This window comes from Catharus ustulatus, chromosome W (genome assembly GCF_009819885.2).
Source record: "Catharus ustulatus isolate bCatUst1 chromosome W, bCatUst1.pri.v2, whole genome shotgun sequence".
NCBI classification, from domain to species: domain Eukaryota; kingdom Metazoa; phylum Chordata; class Aves; order Passeriformes; family Turdidae; genus Catharus; species Catharus ustulatus.
In genome coordinates, this window is record NC_046261.2 from 6,773,561 (window position 1) to 6,794,645 (window position 21,085).

The 21,085-nt window shown below is 47.3% G+C and overlaps 1 protein-coding gene across 1 annotated transcript in view; it reads right to left on the minus strand.

The window, feature by feature from the left end:
• Positions 1 to 21,085, minus strand: part of LOC117005038 (SET-binding protein-like) — a 146,716-nt gene that overhangs the window by 96,163 nt on the left and 29,468 nt on the right. The window contains 2 exon segments of the mRNA XM_033076262.1: positions 18,893 to 19,343; positions 19,345 to 19,542. Of these exon segments, the coding sequence (XP_032932153.1) occupies positions 18,893 to 19,343; positions 19,345 to 19,373 (480 nt within the window). The 5' untranslated portion in view covers positions 19,374 to 19,542.

Genomic DNA, 21,085 nt, shown 5'->3' on the forward strand with positions numbered 1-21,085 from the left:
TTGAAATGGACTATAAAATTATTACTCTCCGAAGAAACCTTTGAGACTTCTTTCTCCCCACAGATGGAAGACATTGCTGGATGATCCGAGGACGTCCCATCTGTTGGTAGCTATTCCCGCTATTCTCTCTCTTTCTGTCTCTCTCTCTGGTTCTGTTCCTCTGTCTCTGTCCCTCTGTCTCTGTCCCTCTCTCTGTTCCTCTGTCTCTGTCCTTCTGTCTCTTTCTCTTTCTCTGTCTCTTTCAGTCTCTGTCTCCGTCCCTACTTTGTCATCTTTTTATCTCTCTCCTTCTCACCATTACCCCAAAACTGAATTGTTTGCCCCCAATAAACTGCTTTGCTGTTTGCTGCTGAACAAAACCTTAGTCTCTTGTTGTTGTCTTTTGCACCCCGCGGTCAAATGAACCATCATGACCCCTGCTCAGGTTGTGCGGACCGTGACACGCCAGCAATAGAAACAGGTTCAGCCCCCACATCTCAATGGGATTAGTGTGCACTGCGCATCACAGTTGACCAAGGCCTCGTATTTTTGTGATTCTGATGTGCCAGGCCAACAAATCCACACAGTCCAAAAGACATCTGTCCTGGTTTAGAGGACAGTATTGCCAGGAAATAAAAGACAAGAGCTTTTTTCCAAAATGGAGAGTGAAAATCCCCTCCCTCCCAGTTTACTATAATTTTGGAAATTAAGGGGGCTCTCAGGCAAAAAGATATGGATTTAGGAATAGCAGTTCTTTACTGATAAATCTACAAGACGAACAAGAACAACATCAGCTATGAAAAATCAGTGGCAAAACAGAACCAAACTCAGTTTCAGTCCTTTTTTCCTAGTCACAGATGCCCTCCTCCTCCGCACGGTCCCGGTGGAGCGGGGTGGCCCCCCTCTTAGTCGCAGCAGCAGCCGGAGTAGACAGGCGGTGCGGCAGGGCGATCCCAGGTGGGAGAAGGGTGAAGGAAAAAACTCCGCTCACCGTTTGGGTCCCATTTCTCAGTGCCGTTCTCAGAAGCAGGAAGCTTTAGCAGTGCCGGAGTGCAGGGCAGTTCCCACCTCGGAGAAAAAGAACCTCTCTCCTCCACGTTCAGGCCGTCGAGAGAGAGCGTCCTCTTGGAAGGACAAAGCAATTCACGGCCATCCATCTCCACCCCTCTCTTTTGTCTTGATCAATCAGAAGTCAAGGGAGTTGCCCGGCCAGGTTTCTTTAACATGATAATGGCAAAAATTTGTCCACGGAGGGAAAGAGTAAAAACTCTCCCAACCCCCAACAACATGGTTTTCCCCAGCCTCTAACTGGCTAGAGGCAGGGTCCCTCTAGTCCTAGTTATCATTCCCTCCCTGGGCATACATTCTAAAGGTTCCTTCAAGGGGATTGGGCACATCATCTTCTTTTCCATTATGCCTTGCAGCTTGGCTATGAGTAACTGGAGTTACTTCAATTCTGGTGAAACTTCCTCTCTGAGTATTGCCCTCTTTCAGTTCACACACCCATGCTGCCAGGGCAGCAGTGGGTTTTCCATCCCACCTCGTCATGTTTCCCCCACAGTCACACAGGAAGAACCACAGCTCAGCTCGTGGAGTGTACCCTCTCTCCCTATCTGGGGGACATCTGCTTCTGATAACAGAACCTCTGGTCTGTACCAACGAGATTTGGAGAAGGTCCTCTTTAATCTCCTTCCTGAGTTTCTGGTGAGTCTCCTCAATCCTATCTTCTTTTTTTCTGTATGTGCTCTGACAGCCTTTTTTCCACAGCTGAGATTCTTGTATGCACAGTATCTGCATATCCCCGGAGCTTCTTCATCATAGCAATCACAATGTCATCCCCCTCATTCTACTTCATCATTGTTAAAGCAGAGGCATATTCTTGTGCCCCAAGTCATACAAGTTTTAGCCACATCACTGGTGTACATTTTACCATGTGTGGATTCTTAATTGTTTGGTCATCTGAGAAAACCATCTCTACCACCATCAGCCGCACCATTTTGACTAAAATTTTGGTCCCAACCTGGAAGTGCAGCTTACACTCAGGAGCAGCCAATATATGGATGAGGTTCAGAAATTTGTCAACCCAGAAGTGCGAGCCCGCAGTAACTCCGAGCCAAACCGGAGCCTGCCCAGCCCCTGCAGGGGGGGGTGCGATGCGGCCGATCCAAGCCTGCCCGGCCCCGACAATGGGGAAGCGCCGATCCGAGCCCGCACAGCCCTGGTGGCGAGCCAGTAAACCCCGCGATCGCGCGATTCTGTTACTAATTGGCAACTTTGTGAAAGTTGCGCGAGCATCCTCGCTGCGAACAAAAGTGCGGCTTATAATCCAATATGGCTTACATACGGACGAAGAATGAAACGCTGTCAACAAACAGAAGTGCAGCTTATAATCAGGTGTGGCTTATAGTAGTTAAATTACTGTAATTTGTATTGGTCCATTTGTCTTTGCTGGTACTTTTATTTTTCAATAGATTCCTGCAACAATTAAACAATGTTGCTCCCACACCTACTTTGGCAGAAATCAAAGAGTGTGGTAAGTTTGGTCCTATTTTCTACTGGTACCTGACAGGTATCAAAGAGCTAGATGGAGACGAAAGAGGGTTTTTCTTTCCGCTGCTCTTTTCAAAAGGGCTTTGTTCCAGATTTCCATATACAGTAAATTCACGAATACAAGCCGCGCTGAGTATAAGCCGCATCTCTGGGTGTTGGCAAATATTTCGGTTTTTGTCCATAAATAAGCCGCACCCGAATATAAGCCGCTCTGTCGTTCGCAGCGAGGACCCGCGTGCAATTAGTAACAGAACCGCGGGAGGGCGGGGTTTACTGGCTGAGCTAAGGCTGTGCAGGCTCGGCCCGCTAGGGGCTGCTGACTGGGTCAGATGGCCCAGCCCGGCGCTGCGGCTCGGGGCCGGTCGCCACTGCCACTGGGCTCGGTCACCCCGGGTCGGCGCTGCCCCGCGGTGGCAGGCAGGGATGGAGTTTTCCCGCGCCCGTGGCGCCGGCGGCGGGCGCGGACAAAGCACCCCGCCTCCTCCCCGAGCAGCGGCAATGGCTGCGCGGGGCTCCCGTCGGCTCCCCGAGCCGCGGCAATGGCAGCGCCCCATCCCCGTCGGCCCCCGGGCGGCGGCAATGGCGGCGCGCGCTTCCCCCCCCTCCCCAGGCCGCGGCAATGTCTGCGCAGGGCTCCCGTCGACTCCCGGAGCCGTGGCAACGGCGGCGCCCCACCCCCGTCGACTCCCCGGGCCACGGCAATGACGGCGCGCACTTCCCCCGTCGGCTCCCCGGGCCGCGGCAATGGCTGCGCGGGGCTCCCGTCGGCTCCCGGAACCGCGGCAACGGCGGCGCTTTACCCCCGTCCTCCCCGGGCCGCGGCAATGACGGCGCGCCCCCCCACCGATCCTCCCCTGGGCTGTGGCAGAGGAGGGAAGAAGAGAGCTCTCCCGCCTCTCTCCCCGCCCCCCGTGCTGCCTGCAGGGAGCCAGGGCAACATGGTAACACTGTAACAATTGCGAAATGCCGGCTTTTACTGGCAGGTGCTTGGCTCGGCGCCCTGGCTGGCACGTCTGGGGTTGTAAATGTCAGAAAATTATTCATATATTAGCCGCCCCCGACTATTAGCCGCACTTCCGGGTTTCCACCAAAATTTTTGTCAAATTGCTGCGGCTTGTATTCATGAAATTACTGTAGTCAATGAAAACCTTTTAAAAAGTAATTAAGGTTTATTTTGGTGGGTGGGAGGATTGAGGAGATTGGTTTCAATACAGTACTTGAATGATTGTGTTTTTGCGGAAACAATGGTGACATTCATTGATAGTGCTGCCTTACCTTCGTAAAAAGAACCTCTTCTGCTAGGAAAATCAGAATAATTATTACAGTAATTTCACGACTATAAAGGGGCACCCTTTTGACTAAAATTTTGATCCGAACCCGGAAGTGCGCCTTATACTCTGGAGCACCTTACATATGGACAAAGTTCTGAAATTTGCCAACCCGGAAGTGCGAGCTGTGAGCCGCTACAAAGAAACAAATCTCAAACACTGACAAAGTGTCTTGGGTTACAATACAGGATTTCATCAAAGTATCTATTCTATCACTCTCTGTTGTGACCAGGTGGGGCAGTGATCCTTATCTCCGTGGGATATACTCTGCTAATGGACCATCCATTGAAACCAGTAGGGCATTGTTCTTTATCTTTGCACCCCACATCCTTCCTCCAGGGAGTTATCTTCTGCTAATGGCCCGATGAGTCCCACTGTGTGACTGATAAAATTACTTTATCCCATTGAGAGTTGCTCCAGCCAGGGGGGAGAGTCAAACCTTTCTTGCCTAGATAAAAACTGAAATTCTAGGACACCGAGTAGCCCTTTCTCTACTGGACTCTAGGAAAAAAATGAGATTTCTCCACATCACTACTAGACCTCTGGAAGGAAACTGCACCTTCTACGAGACCACTGCTTCAACTAAACCACATCTGTCACTGCAAGAAGACTGCAGCCACTATTTAATCAAACTGCTACCAACACCCTGCCTGACAGGTTTTACTCTAACTTTGCCAGGGTTTGCAGTTTGTTTCTTTGTAGTACTGTGCTTCTATTTTAATTTCTCTAGTAAAGAACTGTGATTCCTAATTCCCATATCTTTACTTGAGAGCCCCTTGATTTCAAAATTATAATAATTTGGAGGGAGGGAGTTTACATTCTCCATTTCAAAGAGAGGCTCCTGCCTTTCTTAGTAAACACCTGTCCTCCAAACTAAGACACAAAGTCAGAGCACAACCTGACACCCCGTCAGGGTGACACCCGTCAGTCAGGGTGTTGGTAGCAGTCCCATTTAATGGTGGCTACAGTCTTCCTGCAGTGACAGATGTGGTTTAGTTGAAGCAGTGGTCTTGTAGAAGCGTGCAGCCTCCCTCCGAAGGTCCAGTGATGATCTGGAAAAAAAGTCTGGTTTTACACTGGAGTCCAGGGAAAAGAGGGCAACTTGGTGTCCCAGAATTTCAGTTTTTATCTAGGTAGGAAAGGTTGGACTCTCCCCCCTGGCTGGAGCAACTCCCAATGGGATGAAGTAATTTTATCAGTCACACAGTGGGACTCAATGGGCCATTAGCAGAAGCTAACTCCCTGGAGGAAGGATGGGGGTGCAAAGATAAAGAACAATGCCCTACTGGTTTCAATGGATGGCCCATTAGCAGAGTATCTCCCACGGAGATAAGGATCACTGCCCCACCTGGTCACAACAGATGGTGATAGAATAGATACTTTGATCACATCCTGTATTGTAACCCAAGACAACACGGTTGGCGTGATTGTTACTAATTCATCCTCGCTGCAAAAAAAGTGCGCCTTATAGTCCGGTGCGCGTTATATATGGACAAAGTTCAGAAATTTGCTGACCCTCGGAGGTGCACCTTATAGTCGTGAAATTACTGTAATTAAACTACTGTCTTCTCAAGGCAAATATTTATTGACAAAAGTGGAAGAAGATAGATAGATAGATAGATAGATAGATAGATAGATAGATAGATAGATAGATAGATAGATAATCTCAGGCCTGCCATCTCCAGTCTAGCGACATGGAGAGAGAAACTGGACTTCTCGCAACTTTGTGCACAAGGTGACCAGTGCTGCATGCCTCATCTCAACTGCATAGTATTTCTTCAAGGAATCCAGAAATCCTCAAAAAAAGGTGGTTGGTTCAAGGTCTACTTGGTAGAACTGGAGTCCCACAGAACTAAGCTCATCTGCAGTTTTGTCAGTTGTTGAACACTGCTGCAACCATTTGAATAGACCTTAAAATGTTATCTTTGCAAGAACTGCACGTGCATTAGGTTATACTGGGATCTACCTATGTTTATAAAAGAAAATTAAGCAGACAAATAAACACCAGAGAGATTATTTCAACCTCAGCACTGAATTCAGCCCTTGGAAAGAGGCAAACTGTCGTGAGGCTTCAGGGGAAAAGAGGACACTCAAATGATGCCGAATAAGCCCACTGGAGAAGTTGCCTATTTTATTTCTGGAACATCGACCATGTGCTGTTGTAACCCAATACCCTACTGCTTTAAGAATGGTACATCCCTTTAACCCTGTAACCCCTACAAGACCAATGGATTGACCCCTGCAAAGAGATTGGCCTGAAGCCAAGGCTGACCTCTCCCCTTTCCTGACCGAGAGAAAAACCCTGAGCCCACGTGTGGACTCTCTCTCTTTATCCCCATCTCTCGCTCTGACCACATGGAAGCCTAAGAATAAAGCAGAATACCAACCCTGGGAGATAGAGCCTCTAATATCTTTCTGTTTTACATGAAACAGCATCCAAGGCCAGCTCTGCAGGTATTTGGGGAGCAGGCCAGGCCCCAAAGGGTGCTGTTTCAATGTGCATCTATTTTTAACTTTGAACCGAGTTCCTCTGCCTCCTGTCAGAAGTCCTGTGCCATGTGCCGGTGCAACAAGAGCAGTGGTCCAGCCATGCCCTAATAGCTATTCCTTCTTAACAAAGAGGCACTTAGGTAAAGGATGAGGTTACTCTTGGAGGGGTCATGATTAATAATGATTAATCTGATTCTTGCCAACATGAACTGGATCCACCATCCACAAAGTAATTACTCTGAAGTATGGATACCATTTCCAGAGGAGGCATACATTTGTCATATTGAAACCAAAAACAAACATGGAAGGACAGTAGGAGCTGACTTCTCAATAACACTTAAGCTCACATGAGCCACCAGAAAAGTTAAGCAAATATACAAAAGAAATTTTTTAAAAAAAGTGGATAAGATCAGTTAAACACTGATGAGTCACCTATCTTTTGGGACAAAAAAAGGGAAAACAAATAAAAGTAAACCCTGAGAAGGCAGAGCTTCATATGCTAAGGATATGAAGCGCTTCGCTACCTCTGGTTCTCAACCTTATGCATACTTCTAATATGCACATTATTTGCCCACCAACACATTTTCCCCCTGATTTTAAATGACATTTTTGCTTTCCTCAGAAAGTACACAATTGAAATCTCTCCTCAGGAACCATCTTTCCTACTTTATACTGATATAAAACTTAGCACAAGGAAATTCTAGTCCAAGATTGCCCTTCTTAAGGAATGATGAACCTCAAATAATAAGCAACATTATAATAATTTATGAGGAGGTATAAATTAATGGGAAACTAATAACCATCCTAAAGAGCATAAATGAACCTTACAATTACAGTAGGATGTTTATTATGCAAAGACTTGTTTCTGGGCCTTGGAGCATAGATGAATTTCACTCCCACAAAGCACTCAAACAAGTGCCAATTGGGCCAGTGGCAGACAAGGGTTTTGCTGCCAAGATGTGGCCTCATTTGGGAACTCGTCTCAGTCATCCTGCTTCACCAACCCAAAGCTTCATCAAGACCATCAGTGGAGCAAAAGACTCTAGTTCTTCAGTGGACTCAGCTGTATTCCCTTTGAGGTTTTCAAAGCTTTTGTGGGATTTATATTGCACTGTTTAGCCTTCCACCTCATCTTGTAGAGATTGATTTTGACTGGGAGGCCAGACAACATAGACCACCAGTCCCTCTCCTGCTCTGGTGCAAATCAGGCAGGAAGGTTTTGTTCCTTGTGACTATTGTGAAATCCCAGCCCCATGTGAGCCTGTTTGGATTTCTGCACTTGACAGGGATCTGGTCAGGTTTTACACACGGGTGATATGTACCTTTTTTATGTCAGACCTGGGGAAACAGATCTCAGGTAGAGGAACTTAAGATGCCATCCCTTCTAGAGGCACACTGGAGAAATGCCAGTAAATTAAATCCTTAGCAATGGGGTCATGACTTGGTTCAGCTGGGAATTTTCAATGGTAGGGCAGTGTTGCTTAGGACTTTTTTCCAGTTTTCAAATTGACTTGAAAGAATGAAAAAAACCTCTTTGCAAAGCATCACCTTTCACAAAAATTCAGCTGAAAAGCAGCTGGTCAGACCAAATCCTTTAAATAGCTAGTGGTATAGAATCCACATACTTATTTGTGCATACATTCATGAAAATAAAAACGAAGTTGCATTTTCACACAACTTTATAGATGTATCACAGGAAAACATCAAAACAAAAAAAAAAAAAAAAAAAAAAGTCCCCAACAACAATAATAAAGGTAAATCCTTTATAAATCTGAGACAGGACATAGGAGGGGGTAAAACTCTGCAAACAAAACAATCCAATGCAGTGTTTTTCCCCTTCATAAACTGAAAAATTTGTTCCAAAAAGAATGCTTCTTTGGTTTTCTGGCAATTAGTGTCCTGAAGATTAACCTACAATCATCAGCGTTTGCCCTTCCCAGCCAATATCACCATAGAACTCTGTGTTTATCTACAAGGCCCAGGGAATAATTTATAAGCTGAGTTGAGATCTGACATTCACAGACAAATGTTCCCCACTGTCACCCACTCTCCTGAACTAGCTTCCTCCCATCCACCTCCTGTCCCCTGAAATATAGACAGGACCCTGCCAGGACATGAAAAATGAGCTTAACAGCCTCCGGAGCAAGTATTTGACCAATGGTTTATGCTGATACAGCAAGAAAGAGTTACTAAGATGGTGTGTTGGTTTGTCTTAATTTATTGTTTGGTAAGAAAGGAAAGGAACCAGTTATGAAAGTAATTCCCCGTAAGGACCTTGGCAACTTCCTTTAGACCTGACAAAAACCAGTCAGTGACTGATTTTGAATATTGACATGTTGTCACACCAATGAAAAAGTTAGATGCACCTTTGTGAACACACATGCAAAGATGAACAAACCCCGGGAATATCTCTTTTTTCTTCCGCCTGAGTACAGGAAACAGGTTAGCCAGCCGGAGGGCTGCTGCAGGTCTGGGCCAGACCCATGCACCTGGCGGGGCCGAGCCGAGTCAGGTTCTGCCTCTGTTGCAGTGCTGGCAGGGCCGGGTTACCCCCCGCCTCCTCCCAGCATAGCCAGGCAGGCCTGTGGCGTGGTTAGAATGCTGCCGCTGCTAACAGCTCACCAACATTGAGCCCTGCCCCACTGCCGGCCTGGACCGGGCCTGCTCTGCTGCCTACCAGGCAGGGGGAGGGAAGACCATCAGCCCTTGTCTGGAATTGAATGCAGCAAAAGCCAGAAAACAGCCATGTAGTCAGAGTAGCCACCACTGTTTCTCACTGGGCCCCTGCTATCCTGGCCCAGGTCCTCCAGCCCAGCCGCTGAAAATCTCTCCATCATAAACAGCTCCAGCCAACACCCAGCAGGGATCATATGACCATCTGCAGGCTTCAGTCAAGATATTAACTCTTTCAGTGCACAGATAAGACCTGCCGACCTTCAATTGTCAAGAAATTGAGAGGAAAGTGACAGAGTGAAGACATACAGAAACAATATGAAGACACTAAGGTCAGTGAAGTAGAAGGTCCCAGACTGGAGGGATTGAGGACATACCTCATTCTTGTGCTGAAATCCTCATGTAAGGGTAAGGGGAAGACATGATTGATACATCAGACTCTTTATCCCTGTAAATCATTGAGAAGTATGGGGTGGTTGAAGCGTTCAAATTGTAGATATGAGCAAAGGCATTAATGCTAAAGCAAGCAGATACTGAAGTAGCTGTGATCCCAAGAGAAGCCTGAACAAAGAGAGAGAAGCGTGATGAAAACCCTTTGCCTCCAGGGAAAGAAGACGACGACCTCTGTTCCCAGACATGAACATGATCTCAGAGTTAGATGAAGAAAACCTTTGCTTTCTGAACTGCTCATCCTTACAAAATAGTACCCCATAAGTTGACATGGCCCTCGAAAACAGTTGTGGGGAAAGCTGTGAGTTGAAGGGAGAGACTATTACACAGTGATCAGATTTCCATTTTCCCAGGCAGCTGATTCACTGTGACCTTGAAGCCACGAGAGAACTGTTTTCTTATGGAGAAGTCTCCATAGACTGATGAGACTTCTCTCCCTAAATGAAGTGAAGAAAGGTTACAGTAATTTCACGAATACAAGCCGCACGGAGTATAAGCCACATCTCTGGGTGTTGGCAAATATTTCGTTCTTTGTCCATAAATAAGTCACACCTGAGTATAAGCCGCTCTGTCGTTCACAGCGAGGACCTGCGTGCAACAAAGTTGCCAAATAGTAACAGACCTGCAGCAGGGCGGGATTTACTGGCTCAGCTCGGGCTGTGCAGGTTCGGCCCACTCGGGGCTGTCGACGGGGCTAGGTGGCCCAGCCCGGCGCTGTCGCTCGGCGGGGCCACTCGGGGCCAGCCGCCGCTACCACTGGGCTTGGTCACCACGGCCCGGTGCTGCCCCATGGTGGCAGGCAGGGACGGAGTCCCCCCTCTCCCGCGGCGGCGGCGGCGGGCGGGGACAGAGTACCCCGCATCCTCCCCGAGCCGCGGCAATGGCGGCGCGGGGCCCCCGCCGCCTCCCCGAACCGCGGCAATGGCGGCGCGGGGCCCCCCCATCTCTCCCCCGGGCTGCGGCAGAGGAGGGAAGGAGAGAGTTCTCCCTCCTCTCTCCCCGCCCCCCGTGCTGCCTGCAGGGAGCCAGGCTCCACCCGCGGCGCAACAGAGTAACAATTTGTAACAATCGCAAAATGCCGGCTTTGCAGTTGCTCGACTCGGCACTCTGGTTGGCACTTCTGAGGTTGTAAATGTCAGAAAATTATTCACATATTAGCCGCTCCTGAGTATTAGCCGCATTTCCGGTTTGGGAGCAAAATCTTAGTCAAAATGGTGCGGCTTGTATTCTGGAAATTACTGTATTTTAGAGATGGTAAGCTGACTGATTTGTTTCTGTACATTGTCAATGTGAAAAAAAGAGGATGTGGGGGAGAAGAAGAGTTTTGAAGGTTTTATTCTGATTCTTATTTTTTCTTTTAGTTTCTGTAAAGTTTTTCTTTATGTCTTGGGTTACAATACATAGTGTGATAAAAGGTCTATTCAATCACCATCTGTTGAGGGTGGGGGTGGTGATGCTTATCTCCGTGGGAGATGTTCTGCTAATGGCCCATCCATTGAAACCAGGCAGGGTATTGTTCTTTATCTTTTCACAACTCACCCTTCCTCCAGGGAGGTTTCTTCTGCTAATGGTCCATTGAGTCCCACTGTGTGACTGATAAAATTACTTCATCCCCTTGGAAGTTGCTCCAGCCAGGGGGAAGGGCCCAACATTTCCTACCAAGATAAAAGAGAGGTTTTGGGACACTAAGCTAGTCCCTTCTCCACTGGACTCCAGAGGGAAGCTGGATTTTCCCCACATCATCACTGGACCTCCGGAAGGAAACTGCACCTTCTACAGGACCACTGCTTCAACTGAATCACATCTGTCACTACAAAAAGACTACAGCCACCATTTAATCGAACTGCTATCAACACCCTGCCTGACGGGGTGTCAGGTTGTACTCTGAATTTGTCAGAGTTTGGGGTCTGCTTCTTTGTAGTATTGTATTTCCATTTTAATTTCCCTAGTAAAGAACCGTTATTCTTAATTCCCATATCTTTGCCTGAAAGCCGTTTGATTTCAAAATTATAATAATTTGGAGGGAGGGGGTTTATATTCTCCATTTTCAAAGAGAGGTTCCTGCCTTTCTCAGCAGACACCTGTCCTCCAAACTAGGACAGATTTTGGCGCCCAACGTTGGGCTCGAGGGCATCGAGAGATAAAAGGAATAACAGTTCTTGAGTAACCTAATTTTTTGTGTGCTGATACAGAAACCTCATTAGGTGGCAATATGTTGTCTAGTTTACCCTGCTTTGGGTGGCATGGGGTTGTGGTTGTATTTCTCCCATTTGCAGGCCCTTATCTAAACATGGGCCCTATAACTAAGGCTGCAGTGGTCGTTATCCAGTTTTCTTTATGGGTTAACAAAGTGAGGAATTCATGGATTTTTAACTTCCTTTGGAAGGCGGGTACATGGATTCAGGGCTATCACACACTCACTGTACATTTTTGGGGTTACTCTAATAATGGTACTTACTGTGAGGGAATGACACCAGGGGAAATTTTCTCCCAAGACTTCACCCAGATTTTTGGGTCTACCCCACCACTTTTTGAAGGGTTGAAATCTCCTCTAAATGCTAATGATATTATACAGTGGCTGGTGGTACTGATAGGCTTGTCCTATTTAACATTTAGAGATAAGGGGCGATTGAGCTGGATAACAACCCTGATACCTACTCCAGGAAATAATGATGGTGCTGCAGACATTGACCCTGCCCCAGAAACTAGGGATGCTACCCCAGAGCCTGACCCTGCCCCACAGCCCACCTCAGAAAGGAACCACCCAGAGTGAATGGGGGTTCTAGTGAAAGAGATAGGCCAGATGTTAAAGGAGTACCTCTCCCCAGTTGGTGAGAGACCCTCCCCCTGCCCTAAAAAGGGAGAATCCAATGATGCTGCAGTGGAATCTACTAACGTTACATCAGTCCAGGTTCCAACTAAACCACAAGCACACTCAGAGCCAGCAGCAGTCGACCCTGTGGAGACTAGAAAGTCTAAGGCAAAAACAAAGTACCCTAGACAATAAGGATAATAAAGGAGGGCCCTCACAACCAGCAGGGGAACCAGAGGTTGAGATTGTCACTGAGTCCCTGTCGTATGAAAGTCTCCGTAATCTGTGAAAAGACATTGTACGACGGGGTCGTGAGGCTTTTACAACTTGGTTACTTCGGGTCTGGGACCTTATGGGTGCAGGTGTGCAACTGGATGGTACTGAGGCAAGGAATTTGGGACCTTTGACCCAGGACTCAGGTGTAGATCAGGTATTTGTAAGAGAGACAGGCCCCCTTTCCCTCTGGGAACGGCTTTTAATGAGTGTGAGAGAGAGGTTCGTCCACAGGGAAAGAATGCAGGAGCATCACCATAGAATGTGTTGGAAGACCCTTGAGGAAGGGATCCAACAGCTGAGAGAAGTGGCAGTATTGAAGGTACTTTTTGGGAGAGGTGGACAGCATGACAATGACCCTGACAAGGTCAGGTGCACAGGGCAGATGCTGTGGAATCTGGCAAACCTGGGGCCATCTCAATACACTACATTCATTGCAATGATTAATGCTGACAACAACCAAGAAACAGTGGGTTCTGTTGCTAACAAGCTCAGAAATTTTGAGAGCATGATCAATGGCCCAATGCAGGCTCATGTCTCTGCTGTGGTTAAGGAACTCAAAGAAGAGTTTAAGGAGGAGATGAGGGAGATAAGGTAGAGGTAAGGAAGGTCAATGCAGCACCAGTGCGAGTCACAGACGCCAAAGTCAGAGCCCAATGCCTCCCAGCTAGGGAGAGAGGGTACACCCCACGAGCTGATTTGTGGTTCTTTTTGTGTGACCATGGGGGGGACATGGGAAAATGGGATGGGAAACCCACTTCTGTCCAGGCAGCACGGGTGCGTCAACTCAGGGAAGGAAACACAAACCAAGGGAGGTCTACTAAAGTGAAGGTATCCTCAACCTCCCATAATCAAGGTGCAGGGTATTACAGAAGAGAGGTTAATCTGTCAGATCCACTTGAAGGAACCTCTACTATGTATGCCCAAGAAGGAAATAATAACCAGTGCTAGAGGGGCCCTGCCTCTAGCCAGGGAGAGGCATGGGATAACAGGGTCTATTGGACGGTGTGGATCCGATGGCCCGGCACAAAAACACAGGGCGTTAGTTGATACTGGTTCACAGTGTACTCTGATACCATCAGGACATGTGGGGGAAGAACCTGTTTCCATTGTTGGGGTGACGGGAGGATCACAGGAATTGACTTTGCTGGAGGGTGAGGTGAACTTGACTGGGAAGGGGTGGCAGAAGCTTCCAGTGGTGACTGGCGCAGAGGCACTGTGCATTTTAGGCATAGACTTCCTCTGGAGTAGCTATTACAAAGACTCAAAGGGATACAGATGGGCTTTTGGAATAGCTGCTGCAGCAGTAGAGGGCATTAAGTAGTTGAACACTTTGCCTGGACTGTCAGAAAACCCATCTGCAGTGGGACTCCTGAAGGTGGAAGAGCTACAAGTGCCAATTGCCACCTCACCAGTGCACCGCCAGCAGTACCGAACGAATCGAAATGACGTGATCCCCATCCACAAGATGATCCGTGAGCTGGAGAGCCAAGGAGTGGTCAGTAAATCCCATTCACCCTTCAACAGCCCTATCTGGCCTGTGCGCAAGTCTGATGGAGAATGGAGATTGACTGTGGACTATCGTACGTTGAACGAAGTGACACCACCGCTGAGCGCTGCTGTGTCGGACATGCTGGACCTCCAGTATGAGCTGGAGTCCAAGGTAGCAAGGTGGTATGCCACCATTGACATTGCCAAGGCCTTTTTCTCCATTCCTCTAGCAGCAGAGTGCAGGCCTCAGTTTGATTTCACCTGGAGGTGCGTGCAGTATACCTGGAATCGTCTGCCCCAGGGGTGGAAACACAGCCCCACCATCTGCCATGGACTGATCCAGGTTGCACTGGAAAAGGGTGAAGCTCCAGAACACCTTCAATACATCGATGACATCATTGTGTGGGGCAACACGGCAGTGGCGGTATTTGAGAAAGGAGAGAAAATCATCCATGTTCTGCTGGGAGCCGGCTTTGCCATTAAAAAGAGCAAATTCAAAGGACCTGCACGAGAGATCCAGTTCCTGGGAGTAAAGTGGCAAGATAGACAGCACCAGATCCCCACTGAGGTCATCAGTAAGATCACCGCGATGTCTCCACCAACCAGCAAAAAGGAAACACAAGCTTTCCTAGGTGTCATAGGCTTTTGGAGAATGCACATTCCTGAGTACAGTCAGATTGTGAGCCCTCTCTACCTGGTCACCTGTAAGAAGAACGATTTCCTCTGGGGTGCTGAGCAACAGTAAGCCTTTGCCCAGAACAAGCATGAGATCGCTCATGTGGTAGCCCTTGGCCCAGTCAGGATGGGACCAGAGGTGAAGAATGTGCTTTATTCTGCAGCTGGGAACCATGGTCTGTCCTGGAGCCTTTGGCAGAGGGTGCCTGGAGAGACTTGAGGCCGACCTCTGGGATTCTGGAGCTGAAGCTACAGAGGGTCTGAAGCCAATTACACTCAGAGAAGGAGATCTTGGCTGCCTATGAAGGAGTCCAAGCTGCCTCAGAGGTGATTGGGACGGAAGCACAACTCCTCCTGGCACCCTGACTACCAGTGATGGGGTGGATGTTCAAAGGAAAGGTTCCCTCTACTCACCACACCACTGACACCACATGGAGCAAGTGGATTGCCCTCATCTCGCAACGCGCCCGCATCGGAAACCCGAATCGCCCTGGGATTTTGGAGATATCTTTGCCTGAGAGTCGTTTGATTTCAAAATTATAATAATTTGGAGGGAGGGGGTTTTTATTCTCCATTTTCAAAGAGAGGTTCCTGCTTTTCTCAGCAGACACCTGTCCTCCAAACTAGTACACTTTACATCCTTCAAAGTTTGAGCCTGCTTTGCCTCCCTCCTAATCCTGTCTCACAGCAGGAAATGACTGAATAATTCTAGTGGGTGCACTGGCAATTTGGTCAGCACTAAAGCCACCACATAAATTGGTGCATTGGCCAGGAAATCTCTAAATAGTGAACCAAAATCACTAAAAATGTCAATGCATCACTGGATACCAAAAATTAAATTTCAGAAAGCAACAAAATGCAAAGAAGAATTTGCCACTGTCCAAGAAAATATAAAAGAGAATGGGAAATTTTTTTTCCTCCAAAAATTATTTCATACTCTTTAATTAAAATATTGCCATCAATAAGTTTTAGGTCCTCTTCCCAGGGTTTGTTTGAGATAGTGTTTTGTAAAATCTCTCTGCAATCAAGATGTTTCTATTTCATTTCTAATCTCTACTACAAGCAATTTAATGCTGCTGTAGGCCTGTTGTAAATCAAAAAATATTCAACTAGAGTACAGATAAAAAAATTAAAATTGGTAAAAGTATTAATTTCTAAATTAATTTTCTTCTTATGTGTTAGAACCTCAATGTGAGACAATTAAGCTTGTATTTGAGAGAATGGGAAGCTATTCTTTAAAAGACAAGTAATATGCATCCTTGTCTCGATGGTCAGCTGATATAATAGATCATGACAATGAACTTATGTCAAAAATACTAATTTAAAGAAAAACATAAATGAAAAACTCAATCCTACAAAACATTTATAAGCGTCACCAACGTTCTCCACAACAGAACCCACTGCAGGAGAGACAGATGGATAAATAGATCTGTTCTTAGATCTCAGACATTAACAAAACAAGGTTCAGAGACATTATTAAACAGGGTTGATGAACATGCATGCTGAAAATGAAAAACATTTTTCCTCCTGAGGGTTCATCTCTTTTCCCATCACTAAATTATTGGTAATTCCTGGAGCTTTGTGGACACTGAATCTGCTTCAGGTCTATACCTGGTCACAGGTTGATCACAAGATAGATTAGAAAGCAAAGTTATTTGATATTTCAGATCATCTGCTTCACTCTGCCACATTTAACATTGGCTGGTCCAATATTTATAAAATGTTTCTTTAGCTACAAAGCCAGAAGGTCATAATAATTGAAAATTTTGACAGGGACAAACTTGGCTAGTCTGAATAAGTGTAAAATTATAGGAGGTAGGAAGAGACCACCAGCTGGCTGTCATTCAGAGCACAGTCCACCTCACTTGCAATTACTGAACCCTAGAAGTGGTCCCACCTGTCACAGTACAAGCTGGCTTGTTACTGGGCAACCAATTTGGCCATATATGTGAAAAGCAGCCTGGCCAGATAGCCAGGCCTCCAGGGAACAGGGATAGGACAAGATTTGGAACCAGACAGGGATTTGACCCAATGGGTTCCTGCCTGGGCTGCAGAGGCTATTGGTCAGAAAGCTGGGAAGCCTGAACTTTGAACCAATCACAAGTGCTTGCCGAGGGACATTAAGAAGGGTATTTAAGGTGAGGTTAAGAACAATAAAGTGCTTTTTGTCGCATGGATCACAGACTGCCTGTGTCTCTGTCTTGGACCCAGCACTGTCCACATTACACCACCAAGGTCAATATAACCAGAAACCCATCACGCAATAGGTGAGCAACTGGCTCATGGGTTAGGCACAAAAAGTTATAGTGACTGGGGTGACATCAGGCTGGCAACCTGTCCCAAGTGGGGTTCCGCAGGGCTCCATCCTCAGCCCTGTGTTCTGCAACATCTTCGTAAATGACTTGGACACAGAACTGGAAGGGATATTGAGTAAGTTTGTGGATGATACAAAACTAAGAGGAGCTGTTGACTCTCTCAGAAGCAGAGACACCCTGCAGAGAGACCTTGACAAATTCTAGGACTGGGCAATCACCAACCATATGAAGTTCAACAAGGGAAAGTGCTGGATTCTACACCTGGGATGGGCCAGCTCTGGATGTACGTACAGACTGTTGAATGAGATGCTGGAAAGCTGTGCTGCAGAAAGAAACCTGGAGATCCTGGTCAATGGAAAGTTGAATTTGAGTCAGCAGTGCCCCAGCAACCAGGTGGGCAAACAGTGTCTTGGGGTACATCAGGCATGGCATTGCCAGTCAGTCAAGCAAAGGTGATTGTCCTGCTTTGCTCTGCTCTGCACTTGTGTGGCCTCACCCTGGATATTGTGTGCAGTTTGGGGCACCACAATATTAGAAAGATATAACAGTTCTTTACTAGTATGTATAACAAGGCAAAAAAAACAACAACTATGGAATTAATAACAAACAGAACCGGGGACCCTGTGACAGCCTTCTCGGCCGAGACGGGAAGGATGGAGGAGAGGCTTTGCTTCACAAAGCCCTGGGGCAGTCTATCCCAGTGCCCCTGCAGGACTCTGAAGAGCACTAAGTTGGAACAGCAGGAATGAGCAAAAGATCCCGGGCTGGAACTGCGGGACATTCTGGCAGGCCAGGGGGTGTGGGGCTACAGCGTAGAGAAAATCAGAGCAGTGCAGAAGAAGCAGTGGGCAGTGGTGGCCCGGCTCCGAGCAGGGCAGGGAGGGAGAGATGGGCTCAGGATTCTTAGTGAGGTAGGTGTTAATAAGGTCCCAGGGCAGTGGCTGCTCTCATGAGCAGAGGCCTCACAAAGGAAAGGAGAAGGAGAAGGAGAAGGAGGAGAAGGAGAAGGAGAAGGAGAAGGAGAAGGAGAAGGAGAAGGAGAAGGAGAAAAGGAGAAGGAGAAAAGGAGAAGGAGAAGGAGAAGGAGAAGGAGAAGGAGAAGGAGAAGGAGAAGGAGAAGGAGAAGGAGAAGGAGAAGGAGAAGGAGAAGGAGAAGGGCTGGGTTATGGAGAATTCCTTTCCCCAAGAAAGAACAGCGAGCATCCCCCCAGAAGCTGCAGATCGAGAGCTATCAGCTGCCCCAGCCCTCCTTTTACCTGGGCCCAGACAAACCTTTTTTTTCTCAAGTACCCATAAGTACCAGCAGTCAATGTTTCCCAGCAACTCATGGGAAAAATTCTATAGGTAAGAAGGAACAAAAGAAAGAAACCTAGCCCCCAACACTCACACAATGCTGTCATCCCAATTAATGAAGCCCTTTGCCGGTAGACAGGAAATGGATTCAGTTGTTCACAATGCACGTTCTTGTATTTTAAAAATTCGCCTGAAAGCTTTAACTGCCAAAAGACTCAAGAATTAGCACTCAGGCACAAAGCTGTTTAGAAGTGGGCTCCTTCAGTTACCACTCATGCAATTATTAATCTTAAACTTCAATTGCACACAAAAATAGAAGAATCCTGGCTGAACTTCTGATCCCTTCTGAATTGGTTAATCTCAAGGATAGTTCAAGATCATCCCCACAGTGTATGCAGCAACGCAGGATGGCACCCACTCTGTGTTACTTCCTGCATGGCCAAGCAAGGCTTTGCAAACCTTGCAAAGGTTGTCTTGGACACAAACTGTTTGAACAGGTTTAATCCCCTCCTCTCCCTCTGCTGTCAGGAGAAAGGGAAAATACAGGAAAGAAGAAGACTTACCTTCTTTCTGGAGTGTGATCTGTCCTCCTCTTTAGCTGCCTTGCTATTTTTACCAACTCGAGAAAACTTCTTCTCCCCAGACTTCTTGATGGTGATTTTGATCTCAGGAGGGCAAATATAGTTCTCAAAGTTCTTTGGGGGCTTCTTAGCTCTCTTGGTGGTCTGGATCTTTAGTTTTAAACTCCCCTCTGTAAAGTTAGCCTCCTTGATGGAAAATTCCTGCTCCTCCAGGCCGTATCCCACCACCCATTTCTCGCTGTCTGCATTGGAAGTGGAATCCACATCTCTCCCAGAACACAGCTCATCCTCTTCCTCAGGCTCCAGTCTCTTGCCACTCACCAGGATCCCTTTCTCTGAGCCTGCCACAGGCAGCATTGTCTCCTTCACAAAGCAGGAGGCAGACAGAGGCTTCACAGAGGTAACAGCAGCTCGCAGAAAGTCTGCCTTACCACGAACTGCCCAGAGTCTCTCTGGGGTCCATAGCAATACTGAAACACCCTGGAGTTTTATCAGAGGGAAGGGGAGCACAGGAGGGGATGAGGAAAGCAAGGGCAGGTACGATCCAAGGGAACAAATGGTAACTGTCCACCAAATTCAATGTCCTAGTCACCCAAAGGCTGCAAGGAGCTCAGAAGACACCAGATCTGGCACTGTTAAAAAAAATAGAAGAAAAAAAGGAAATTAGCATGGGCACATGTATCAAACGCAAGTGTGGAGCTGACTGAAACAGGACACAGAGGACGCTTGGGTTTCCCCAGCATCTCAAGGACTTTCCTTGAAGCAAAATGGGAATCAAGGCTTGCCAGCATTTCTGGGGACTGGATCTGGTATCACAAAGAAAGGAACCATAACCACGTGTATTGCTAAATTGATGAAAATTATATATATATATATATATATATATATGTTATCTAAGTGTAAATGCCTTCAACTCAACTTAGGAAATAAATGAGGGGACAACCAGCTTTCCAGACCCATAAACCCTTGTTGCTTCTAAGTGCTTGCTGTCACAGGGTTTTTCAGAAGGGAAAAAAATAGAAGATGCTTGCCTTGGGTTAAACAACACCCAATGATCAGAGCACAGAAAACATGGTGCTGCCCTATGAATCAGTGTCTTAGGTTACAATGCAGGATGTAGCCAAAAGTACAGTAATTTCATGCATATAAGGTGCACCCTTTTGACTAAAATTTTGGTCCGAACCCGGAAGTGCACCTTACACCCCACAGCGCCTTATTTATGGACAAAGTTTGGAAATTTGCCAACCCGGAAGTGCGAGCCCGCAGCAGCCCCGAGCAGAACCAAGCCCACTCAGACCCGAGCTGGGCCGGGGCCACTGCTGGCAGCCACGGGGGAGCCGGGCCGGGGCCAGCCGACCCCGAGCCAAGCCAGTAAACCCCACGATCACGCAATTCCGTTACTAATTTGTTACTTTGTTGCGCCCGAATCCTCGCTGAAAAAAAAAAGTGCACCTTATATGCTGGTGAGCCTTATATATGGACAAAGTTCGGAAAATTGCCGACACTTGGAAGTGCACCTTATACTCCGGTGTGCCTTATACTTGTCCATATATAAGCCGCAACTGATTATAAGCCGCACTTCGGGTTCTGACCAAAATTTTAGTCAAAATGGTGCGGCTTATAATCGTGAAATTACTGTAATTGTGCTCTAGGGGACACACTCACCCGACTATGTTCGTCGGAGGAAGACGTCCGGGGGCTGCGACCTACCACCCCCTTGCCATCCCAATGCGGAGGAGCCATGTTCGCCGCTGCCAGCCGCTGCACTGCTGTTTTTTCCCTGATCCAGCCTGCCATCTCTGGACCCCAGCTGAGCGCCACACTCCACACAGTGAGCAGGGGGAGTCTCTCCTCTATCTTTCTCCCTCATGGGCCGCCGCTGCCATTGTTCCTTCCCTCAACAGCTGCGTGAGACCTGCCCTGCTCCACCACCACTGGGACTGAGAGCAGGGAGACAGCATCTGCGGCCGAGAAGGACTGGAACTGAGTTATAGTGTTCTGTCGTGTCACTAATTTTCACAGCTGATATTGTTTTCATTCGTCTTGTAGATATATTAGTAAAGAACTGTTATTCCTAAACCCATACCTTTGCCTGAGAGCCCCTTAATTTCCAAATTATAATAAATTGGATGGAGGGGATTTTCACTCTCCATTTCAGGAGGAGCTCCTGCCTTT